The following is a 12,431-nucleotide window of genomic DNA, read 5'->3' on the forward strand; positions in this document are numbered from 1 at the left end:
GTGTGTCCGTGTGTATATGTGTGGGTGTGTGTACGTGTGTATATGTGTGTGCACGTGTGTATATGTGTGTGCGTGAGTGTATGTGAGTGAGAAAGAGAGAGAGAGTGTGAGAGGAGGGGGAAAGCGGGGGGGGGGGGGGGGGGGGGGGGGGTTGAGGGGGAGAGAGAGGCAGTGTTTGGGATACGGCAGAGTCAGTGTGGAGGAAAGAGAGAGAGAGTGAGAGAGAGCGGGATGCTGACAGATTCCTGATAGATGGTTAAAATGGCGAAAGCTTGTTCGACCCCAGCGAGCCACCAAACTGTAGCACAGTAGGTCGGAACATGTAGTAACTGGAGCTGGATATCTCTCTGCGTGTTTTCGTTTTTTTTTTTTTTCCAAAAAAACCCCGTCTTCTCGTCTCACGTGGTTTTCTGCAAGTGCTGGAATATTTTTTTTTTTTCTTTAATTGTTTAAATGGCATCCACAAGGCGCCGCCGCCTTGTGCCGTGCTTTTTGGGGATACTCCTGAATGCTTTAATCGGTAAGTGGCATTATCTCGTTACAGGAGGAGAGAGAGTCGTGGTGCAGGGTGTGAGAGCTTTGTAGAGGACAGTGTGCTTGGTAGTGTGTGCTACTCTTTGGAGAGCCTGGTGCATGCATGCTGCAAGCAGCGAGGACTGCACCGCTGACCACTAACCCTGAACTTGGCCCCCTTCGCTGTGTCCGTTAATGTTTAGGCTGTAAATGCCAACGTGAAGACCAGAGCGGGAGCCCAGTGCACCGCAGATGATGTTACTGGAGTTTACTCAGTTACACATTATCAATATGAGTCATGCGTTAAAAGTTAGAGTTTATGCGCTCAGCAGAAGTTGGAGTGTGTCAGTAGACTTTTGGCGTTGTTTGATAAACACTTTATGTGCACAACATGTCTAAATGTAGTTAATGGGCTCTTGGATTTGTAGGCAGCACCATAATAATACACGGTAGCCACGTGCGAATGGAGGCAGCAGAGTTTGGTTTTTTTTAAACTTTATTTTCATAGGTGCATGACGAGAAGAGTGTAAAAGGCTGTTCGACAAAGTTTTTCTATTCGATTCGTTTAGAAAGTCACAATTCTGTGCGTTAAAACAAAGCTGTGAATTGTGCAGAAAACACTTAACTACTTACCTGTTCTGTTATAAGGTTTGGTTTGCTTGTCTCTGTTTTTTGTAATCAGGTATCTCATAAATTGCTGGTGTGCTGTGCAGAGGCAGAGCCACTCTCTCCATGTTATTGTTAACCACATGGTCTCAATATTACAAGTGAGCAGTGAGGAGAGAGAGGACAAAATGCTGTATAGCCTACGTCGGAAACCAGATGATGTAGTTTTCATGGCTCACAGGATTTCTTACTGCATTTCACTGTTGCCTTGCCTGCATGTCTTAAAAGTGATTTGAAAAAATGCAATTATCTTAAATCCTCAATAACTTTTAAAAGTGCTTCACTTTTGTTGGAAATTGAGTTTTATTTCACATCAGGGGACGTTTAAATAGATGGCGTTCTTGCATAGTCAGTCCTTACATCACATTGTCCCGTGGCTGGCTGACAGTGGTTATTGCTCTGGGGATAGATTAAAAGACTGTGGTTATTGCCTGCTGGGGAGAATATTTGTCCAGATTAAATGTCAAGACTGTCTCTCTCCTCCTTTTCAAATTTTCCCTTTTTTTGGCCCTTTGTTCACCATGATAGACAGTTTCTCTCTCTATGTGAGGCCCCCCTAATTCAAAGAGCGGAGAGAGTATTGAGTATTTGCAATGCATACCACACAGGGGCCGACAAAGGCCCCCACTGGAATCATATAGACTTGTACACAGTGGTTCATAACATGTTCAGTCAGGGGAGTGGGAACAAAAACTTCAGAAACACAGCTCAGTGATGGATGTAGTTCCAATCTACCCGTCACATTAAAGAAATGAAGCACTTTCAAGTGATTGTCTGCCTCAGAGATTAGATTCTGTTAAGATGGAGGTGCTTTTTATGACTTTATAAGCGGAACTGATAAAGATGGAGAAAGCAATAAGCAGAAGAATATCTACATTAGATCTCGTATGTGTTCAAGAGCTCAAACTCCGCTCTGTTTAAATGCTGAAGATCCTTCAGAAGCTCTCATGATACAATGATTAAAAGGATGGTTTGTTTTGAATGTGAAATGAGTGAGGGTTGTTTTGTTCAAGAAAAGAGAAACGTATCAATATCCAGTCAGAATCCCTGCATGTGGGGCGCTGGTTAGTGCACGCGCCCCATGTACGGAGGTTGTAGTCCTCCAAGCGGGCCACCCCGGGTTAGAATCCGACCTGTGGCTCCTTTCCCGCATGACATTCCTCACTCTGTCTCTCCCTGATTTCCGACTCTACCCACTGCACTGCATTTTTTTTTTTAGAATCCCTGAATGAGTGAAAGTTGTACAGGAAGTGGATAAAATGGTCGAGAAAGGTGAAGTGTGCAACAGCTGCCTTCCATCTGTTATTATGTAAACACCTGGACTATTTCTCAGCATTCTTGACTTTCATTTGACGATTGTAGCCTATATTACTGCCCTTCTTGTGTAATCATCACTGAGCTGCTGCTGTTAATATTATAACAAGTGAACACCTGTACTAAAAACAACATGCTCGAGTGTATACTGTAGAAAGCAAGACTATTGATTCATAATTTATAACACCCAAGCCTATAGGAGGTACATCCCCCCCCTTGGAAATAGAATAAATATTGCTTTTTTTCCCCCTACACACAATGTAAGAAGAGATAACTCTTACAACCACAGACCTGTTCTGTGGTTACGTATTTAATATATACTGGTGGTGAGTGTCTAATGATTCATCCACGCACACATCTAAATGCAAATCTGATCTGTTAATAAGTATATATTTTCATATTTCACTACTCGTCTGTGGCAGTCATCATTTTCTTGCTTATGAGAGTGTCATTTTTTACTTTAGTGACATGAATGGAGGATAAATCCACATTTCTTGTCCAGTGTTGTTGTGGTTAACAAAAATAAAGAGAAAAGAGCGTACGGCTGATTAGCTCCAACAGATGGATGTTAATGAGTGAAGTCTTTTGAAATATAAAACACTCGTAAAACTCTGAACTATTCTATTAACTAAATATATAATTATTTAAACAGCCCTCTGGAAACACTAAGTCTGTCAATTCCATTTTCTCTTCATAGAGCTATGATTTGATATGATGCTACACAGTTGTGTCTCTCATAATGTTTCCAGTAAGAGATCTGTGGTGTGTCCTGAGCTCCATCACTGTTGCTGCGTCAGTCTGCTAACCACATCTGTCTGTCAGTAGCTGTGTTGTGTGATCCTTCCTTTACTGTGGCAGCAGTAAACCTTTGTGCCAGCCAGCCAGCCACACTTATCTGTCAGTGGTAAGCCAGAGCATGAGCCACACTTAGCCAACACTTGTCTCTGGTCTCAACCGGTAATCCTACTTGCTAGTGTCTCTTTCGTCTGCATGGAAATGGCATTAGGATGTGTGTCCGTGCGTGTCTCTCAGTGTGTGTGTGTGTGTGTGTGTGTGTGTCTCCCTATCGCACCGTGAAAATCCACGCCTGTATAGATTCATGTCTGTGAACATGTGTTTTTGTGGATAGGCGTGTTTTCTGCCACCAGCTGCACTCTCCTCTCTGTGCACACTCTGGATGCTGATGACCCTTAACTTAAAGCACACAAAGTGCAAAACCCTGTCGTAAGCCGTTTCTTTTGTCCTCTTGTTACCTTTGTCTCCTTGGATTCTTTCCGGTGTTGTAATCATTTTTCAATGAGGGTCCTCAAGAACAAATTATTTATTTACAACAACTGCCTGGCAATAGACAATCCTCCTGGAGGTAAGAGGATATGGGCTAAAAAAAAAAAAATATTAAGACAACAGGACACATCCAATAAACACTTAAGCCCACCTACCATTCTCATTATTCCCAGCAAACACTACATGTTACTAACAGCTTTGCATAAATGACATTCAGCCCTGCATACATGCATTCAGTGTTCTCTTGAACATATTTTCTTCTTACCTGTTTGTAACCTTGTACCCACCCAGAGGTCAGGATTGCATTAGCCAGTCACTCTAGCAACATCCTTTATTCATTAGGAAGCCAAAGCCCAGGAAGCTTACATTGTTGTAGCTAATGGAAGAAAAGACTGTTTAATTGAAGTCATGAGGAAGTATACAACATCAATGTAGCTGCTTAATCAGCTCCAAATCAATGCCAATGTAACACACTGAACACAGGTTGTTATCATCCTGTTTGCTGCAAACCTTAATAACATTTACTAACGTCATTTATCTTCTAGTTTTAAAAAATAAACTCAAATATATTTCTGTCAATCTACTGGGCGGAAGGTTGAGGGTTAGGGCTTCCATGTCTTTTACATCCTCAAGAAGCATGTTGCTCAGTGTATATAACACCCACTTCACTCTGATAATTAGCACTATATTGAGAAAAATGTAAAGTGCGACTCACTGCTTACATGGCTGCATGCTCCTCGTGTGCTATTTTATGGCTGCTTGCTGCATCCTGTGTTAAAACGTGGTCTTCTTTGGACCCGATGAGACAGAGCTCTGTGGGGCAGTATCATTTTGGAGAGCAGCAGCCCAGGCAGCGGGATCACCACCTGCCAGCTAAGGGTTAAATATTTCTCCACACCACCCCCTTGTTTTTCACAAGTGGTAGCACTGATGTCTCTCTGGTCCCATGGCCATTTACTTACCGAGCTTGTTGAGTGAAAAAAAAAGGGGGGGGGGGGCACATGAAGAAAGAGTACAGAGCCAAAAAGAGAGGAACAGGAAGTGTTTCTTCACATTATACTCCATATGTGATCTTCATGCTGGAGTGTGTCAAAGAATTCCTTGTCTGCACCTAAGGGGAAGTATTCCTCGGCTGGAATTCCAGGGATGAAGCAGGAGGGTTCTCTGTGTTGACCCTTGTGCTTTGGCCCCCCTCTCTCCCTCTGCTGCCCTCCCATAGCCCCACTCGTACCAGATTCCAGGGCCTGGGGCAGAGAGACTGGTAGTGCTTTAGTCCATCAGCAGCTGAAACGTGATACCAAGAGAGCCCGCTAAGCTCCTCTTTTATAGTACCAAGTCAGGTCAGGCTGTTTACATCCTTTATTTATTGTTCTCCCATTCCCCCCTCTTTACCTCCAGAAACCACAAATACACAACATCATATCTCCTCACAGCATTAAAAAGTGGGAAGCATCACTACAAACTAATATGACTTATCTTAAGCTTTTAGTATCACACTGTGAAAAAGAAAACAGTCATCACACCGACTAAGTTACATACAAGGCCATGCATGTGTGTGTATATAATACATGAGTATACATGTTGTGGCCGATTCAATCTATAGCCCATGAATTCCCTTGTGACTGTAGCCTGGAGGACGCTCAGTCAAGGCTTTTCATTCATCAGCTGTAAGGCCTGCTGTGCTGCTGATATGGTTTTAAGGAGCATTCTTCATAAAAGATTAAATGTAAGGATTTATATGAAAATAATTATACAGACAACTGTTGCTGTACTCCTTCATGAACCTGGATAGTAATTATGCAAATCAGGAAAGAATGGATGATGAGTAAAAGCAGCATCAATAATAGGCCAGAAAACAACTGGAAAAAAATGAACGGCGTTGTGGGCAAATGATCAGTGCAGAGAACAGTACACAACATGAGTTGTGTTTTACAGAATTATCTTCTGATCTGGAGTGCTAATGAGAGCAAATAGAAAGAACAAAAAAAACACATTTTACACTTTTTGCATTTGCCTCATGTTTAACAGAACTCTTATTGCAGTTTTGCTGTACCAAACGTTGCTGATTGTATAATTGTGCAGTTTGTTGTAAGGGCTTCCGAGCTCTGGAACTGTCCACCTATACAAATGTACTGCTGAATTGCCCAAAAAAAGAGAAAAAAGAAGGTAGTGTCAACATAGTCAGAGTTTGACATAGATGTTTGCGTGTGACATAGATGTTTGCGTGTGACATAGATGTTTGCGTGTGACATAGATGTTTGCCATCTCCTGTGCAAAAAACTTTTTTTTTTTAAAGGAGCATATTACATTCCAATAATCTCGGTGTGCAAGGCAAATGCTTTTCTAAGTGTATAAACACAAGATACTGGGAAATATCTCTGGTGAACATGTTGGCAAACAGATTTATAATCACTTCTAGTTATCTTCATAAAGACATGTTATACTTATATAAGTATTATGGATAGTAACAGCGGGGACAATTTAGAGGAAGTGAGGGAGAGACAAAGTGATAAGCTATCGAGCTGTATGTCAACTTTGCATCTCCATCTGAGGAAGAAAAGAGATAGAAAAGCTAGGAAGTGGACCTGGAGTCAGGATTTTTTTTCACAAGTGTAGGAGAAATTAAATTCAACCTTTACTAATTGCTAATCAATGTTATGTGTTTGTGTCTTCAGGTGTCATGTGTGAAGCAGAGCTCTCCTTTACCCTGGAGCCCGCTGACATCATCGCTGTACAGGAGCAGCCCCTCATGCTCCACTGCCAGGTGGATGGCATCCCCCCTATTACAACTCAGTGGAGGCAAAACGGCCTGCTTTTAACTCAGGATCAACATCACACCACCTTCATCAACGGCTCACTCCTCGTTGGTCACTTTCAGAAGACCAAATCTGACGGCTCGTCTGACGAGGGAGACTACGAGTGTGTGGCCCAGAACTCTTTTGGGCTGGTAGTGAGCCGCAAAGCTCGGATTCAGGCAGCAAGTAAGTTTTCTCTTTCGTGTTATAGTGAATCTATTGTGAATATTTGTGAGGGCTGTTTGTGGGGGCATCGAAAGTGTTTCTTATTTTAAAGTGTAAATACATTCATTCACTTCTCGGGAATAGATACAAAAATCTTTAACGATAAACTTAATTGCTTTTTTGCAGAGATTTGCAAAATATGAAAAGATTATTTCCACTCTCATATCATTTGAGTGTGCACCTAGTTAGCCTAGCTTAGCATGAAGAATGGAAAAAGGTGAAAGAGGTAGCCTGAATCTGTCCAAAGGTAACTAAATCCTGGAGTCTCAGTTGGTTACCTGGCAACTTCAGTGTGATAAAAGATTTCTAGAACCCTGACCTACCCACTATTCCCAGCCAACAGTGAATCAATCCTCTATAGAAACCACAATACACCATTTTTAAAATACAGAGTTTGTGTGGAACAAACAATCAAGCTACAGTTGGTTTTGTTTTAAAGATTCTGTTAGATGGAAATAGTTACCATCAGACTGAGACAAACAAGCCGTTTCTTGTCTTCACAGTAAGATATGCTAATTGTGAATAGTAATAGGCTACTGGCTGTTATTTAATAATCGACATATTCACATCAAAGAGGGATTTTTTTTACCTGTGTGTGTTTAACACAAGATAAATTATACAATCAAAAAACTTTGATCCTGTTTTTAGCTTTAGTTTTGACTTTGTTTTTTTATATATATATTTTGTGTTCAGTGCCATCTTTATCATCTTAACTTAGATTTCATGCTTGAGATAGCATCTGAGCTGCTTGTCTGGGCCTGTTCATGTTGTCAGCATGTAAACACCCAAGTGTCAGAATAAGATTGAGCCATGCAGATATGACATGAGCCTTACTGGTTATCTGTGTTCCCTACAAATATAAACATTGTAATTGAATAATCACATTTCAGTTTGGTCCCAGTCATTGGGGTATTATTGTGTACTTAATATCCCCAGCTGGCGAGTCATTTTAATATTTTAATATCATTCTTTCCGTGTAATGAACTTTCTGATGCTCATCTACTGAGCTGCTTAGAAATGCAAGTCTTTGAGTTTAGCATTAACAAGTGTTCATGCTGAGAGTCTCCAAGCTGCTTTGTGAGAGTGCAATAAGCTCGAAGCAACCCAGCAGCCCACTCACTGGAGAGGCATCAAGACTTTCTCTGGCCTGACCAACAAATGCCTTATTTGAAGCTCAACATTTAGTTTCTCAGCATTGTTGCCATGGTTAATTTAAAACATTTTGTATCACATCGCAGTGAGACAATGTGACTCCCTGTTCTGCTCTCTTCTCTCGTGCACCGTCTGCACTTATTTAAATCAAAGTCTGAGGGGATGTGCACATTCCTCTGTGGACACGCTGCGATGTTGCCGCAGCAGCTTTAGTGGTACTGTACTGCTCCTCACTGCGCTGAGTTAAGACTTTCTGAATGCTCAGTCATATATATTTTGTAACACAGCGATGGACAAAGGCTTGCAGAAGCCTGTTGATTCCTGGGCTGTGTATGTAGACAGCACACTGCTGTGCTGTTGTGGCCAATACAGCTTTTCCACTCAGTGGGATAGGGAGGTTAGCATGGACGTCTCACTGGCCGAAGGGAAAAGTCACTTCAGCTCAGTGGCTGGCGCTGTCTGACACATCCAACCTTTTAAGGTCTCCCAATAGACCCTTTCTTTTAAAAGGTCAGTCTGTTGCCACTGTTTTTAGCACCTTTTTTTACTCTGCGTCAAGGAAATATCGTCAAATGTGGGCCCCATGTTTTTTTAAATTTCACATAATTACTTTGACAAAGTGTTTCGAATGCTGCAGGTAAATTAATATCTGTTGATTTATGAACTAAGAGTTCATCCTCTTAACATTGTGCAGAGAAAAAAACAGATTATCCTTACAGTTTGTCCTGCAGCAATTGATATAATGTTATTTACAGCTTGAATATCTGTTAGCATTGACATGTTGTCCCTTGTTGCTCACTTTCTGTCAATATTTCCTTAAAATCGTCAACTTGCTCTCAGAAGGAGAATCGGGTTGATGCTAGATAGAACAACAGCATCTCTGAGGTCCACTTATAAGTTGGCATATATAAGGAGCATGTATTCAATGTTTTGTAACTGGACAATTTAGCTGGTGCACTAGCCTCAAAGCTTGCAAATAATTCAATGTATCCAATACTGTGATAAAATAGGCTTATCAATTTAAAAGAAACTTTGATAAACGTTGGAATCAGAAATGTACACGAAGATTTGATGAGTGAATTTGCAATTCAATCCTCTATCCACGTAGCCATCCACATTATCCCTCATTAATCTGTTCCACCAATTAGTGAAATATGTTGTAATGGTTTCAAACGATGGAATAGTCTAATATTATTTCAAGGTGATGTGATGTAATATAGAAGTGTGCCTCATAAATGATCTTTTAAATGTGTTATTCTGCACATTCACATCTTTTATTCAAGGGTATATTACAGTATCAGCATGCTAAATGAAGTATTATGCAAGTGCAATGCAATCCTCCAGCGCTCATGTTCCTCAAACATTACATCAGGAAAATGGAGGAAATACAGAATAAATCTCTGAGAATGAACCTGCCCTGATTCAACCCTCAGGTTCGCAATCATTTATGATGTCATTTATCCGTTATGATTGGGCTTTGCTCTTTTCAGCGTTCCCTCTTGAATTGTATTGTTTAGAGAGGATGTTAAGGATTACTGAAAGTCACATTCTGACCCCTGACCTCTGACCTTTTGGGTTGTGTTGAGCGGTCTTTTGGAGAGGTGTTGAATGAGTACAGGCTCTGCTGTAGTGACACTCTGCCCCTCCTTTATGGAGTCTCACTTCTATCGAGACAGGCAGAAGCCAACACTTGCAATAATCCTCCAGAGAGCCTTCAAAGAGACTCGTAAAGTAACAAACTTCTCACTGTAGATGTCCCCAAGTCACCCCTCATTCAGTGCTCTATAATACCTTCTGTAGTTTGGAAGACTTCTCATAAAAAGAACCGTTATTGGTCTTTCACTGTAGATGTGATAATGTTTGGATTTTTGGTTATTTTGCAGCATGTGAAAAATACTTCCAAGTATTTTACATAAGCCTTCATTGCACTGTTTGCTGTGATAGTGGACTTTCAGTCTCTAGAGATATTGTTGTGTCACATATAGCACATCACACAGTTCAACTGTTCCTAGGGAAGCATAACAAGCTTCTTTCTGTGTTGTTTCTGGCTTGCTCTGGCCATGCATGTTTTTTTATTTTTTGTACATTCATTAAAAAAAATCATTGTTCATCGTGCACATGCATCTCACGTTCCTCTACCTGTAGATTTCTGCAGTTTAGTTCGAAAATGTGTCCCCATCGACAAACACTTTGTTCTTTCTCTTTAAAAAAAAGTATATTATATCGGTGTCTGCACCCTAAGGTGTTTCCATCCCTGGTCCATTTCATCCTCTCCTGGCACACTCAACTTGTGCACTGAGTATAAATGATTCAAGATCGGGTGTTTTCATTTGTTTATGAAGAGAAAAGGCCCTAAACAAATAAATGCTCTCCACGCACAGCTCATTGACTTGTGTTTGTTTCTTTTCCTGTTCAATGTTGGTTAATGTTGTTGTTTTCTTTGTGTTTTGGAGTTAATTTGCTGGGTTATAGTCCATCTTACAACAGAGCGCTGACTTGCACCACTGTGATGCAATGGGTGGTGTGATTACTGAAACCTCTTTATAGCCCTCCCAGTGGATAAAGCCTCCATCCTACCCTCCACTCTAACTCCCTCTGTATATTTCACTTTTTATTTGCTTGACAACCATTTGTGAAGCTCACTGTCGGGGGCTAGTGTTGGACGGACTCCCTGTTGACCCTTTAATTCGGCGGTTGGTCCAGGAAGCTCTTTTTTTTTCCTCTTAAATGTTATCTCTTTGATGGTCGGTTTCTCTCTCTCTGTCTCCCTCTCTCTCTTACCGTCGTTTTTCTCGGACCTCCTCATTAGCTTACGTTCAGGAAGCTTTTCATCAGTCGGATGAATGACATGCCTGGTACAGTGGACCCGGCCGGGGCTCCTACCCCTCCCCCACCGCACACCCGTGTCACCAGGCAACGCACCACAAAGGCCCCCCTGTTACAAAATAGCTTTTAGGATCAATTGAAATGACTTGCTTTTGTCTGTTTGTCTGGAATTAATTGGAAAGAGTTGATGCTTTGTTAGGAAATAATTTATTTTTTTCCCCCAATCCCATTCATATGGGGAGACAGCAATTGACCTCAGGGAGCCGTTCAAAAAGATTTGCAAACACAATATGAAGTGTGCTGAGAAAAGGCAAAGTCAGTGCAAACATGAGGAGAGGGAAAACACAAATAGTGGAAAATACAATCAGTGCAAGTATCATTGTGCATTTTCCAGTTATTTATTTAATAGCTTACTCACGGTTTAGAGCCCTTAGCTGCAGGATGATCATTTCCACCTTGTTTAATTCTGAGATCGTCATGGTGAATTGTGCTGCCGTTATAATGGGCGGCTTCTGAATGAGACTTTAATGAAAAAGAGGAACCCAGGGGGCTGTAAAGGATGAAATAGGAGAAGACAGAGGATGCCTGTAAAAGTGTCTGACTTTATACCCACGCCTCTCATTTGTGTGAATTTAACTCCCATCAGGGGTGTAAATGTAAAAATGTGTAACGTCGACCAGGCAGTGTCTTATGCTAAGTGCATATAGCTGTTGCAGAAGATGAGGGGTTGCCCCACACCACGTTTGGAAGACTTGCCATAAGTATCTACTTTAAACTCAGAAAGCAGTTCGTGAGAGTGATTTATGGCGGGCTCATGTTAGCCTGCATAAGAGTGTGTGTACATGTGCATGCACATGTGTTTGAAGGGGTCCACGTCGGCCCTCCATCGCCCTCCGACCTTCCTGTCCCCACCCCTTTCACGGCCTCCTGCTTAGGTGAATGCTGAAGCACCATCCTCACATCTCCTTGTAGCTCCCTTTGTTTGCTAGCCAAACCCCGCCCTCGATTTGCCCCCCACCCCACCCAAGTCCTGCTCCTTTCTGCTCATTTGCACGAAGCAAGTCATCTCTCTGTCAGAAAGATTATCCAACTAAATGTCACAGAAGCTTGTTTTGGCATTTAGACACGAAGCCTCTTAGTGTTTACCTTTAATCATTGCACAATCAAGATTAGGTCATGCAAAAAGACCTGCTGCCTGTTTGAAATGGAGCATTAGTGACATCATCATCTATCACCATTTTTGAGCAAATGTCATCTTGCCTTGCCATTTTAATACCTCAGAGCAAAATGTGTTCCTGTCTCACCTCATTGATATTCCTGTCTTGGAAAGATCACTTAATAGTATTACATATGGACACTAACCATGACTGCCCTGCTCCTTCCTTTGGGCAGGTATGTGGGCTGATCTTAAACCAGAGTGTTCCCTCCTCCTGTGTGGTCAGCCCCCCTCCATCTGTCTGCCAGTGTCAGAAGAATTTAAGAAGAAGGGCCTTTTTTCTGTACTGATGAGGCAGAGCTGACCTCAGTTTATTAGTGTATACCTATGGACTAAATACTCAGACCTCAGTTTATTTAGATTTTGCCTGGTTGTGTGGTTAATGAGATTTTATTACTCATACAATAGCAGTTGATTATCAACAAAATGGTCTAAAGCTG

The 12,431-nt window shown here is 41.6% G+C and overlaps 1 protein-coding gene across 1 annotated transcript in view; it reads left to right on the forward strand.

Annotated features, from left to right (window-relative positions):
- Positions 1 to 208: 208 nt before the first annotated feature.
- The window catches only part of igdcc3 (immunoglobulin superfamily, DCC subclass, member 3), a 54,602-nt gene continuing 42,379 nt past the window's right edge, over positions 209 to 12,431 (forward strand). Inside the window, exons 1-2 of the mRNA XM_061036970.1 lie at positions 209 to 520; positions 6,453 to 6,758. Of these exons, the coding sequence (XP_060892953.1) occupies positions 454 to 520; positions 6,453 to 6,758 (373 nt within the window). The 5' untranslated portion in view covers positions 209 to 453. The remainder of the gene's footprint in view (positions 521 to 6,452; positions 6,759 to 12,431) is intronic.

This window comes from Labrus mixtus, chromosome 1 (genome assembly GCF_963584025.1).
Source record: "Labrus mixtus chromosome 1, fLabMix1.1, whole genome shotgun sequence".
NCBI classification, from domain to species: Eukaryota; Metazoa; Chordata; class Actinopteri; order Labriformes; family Labridae; genus Labrus; species Labrus mixtus.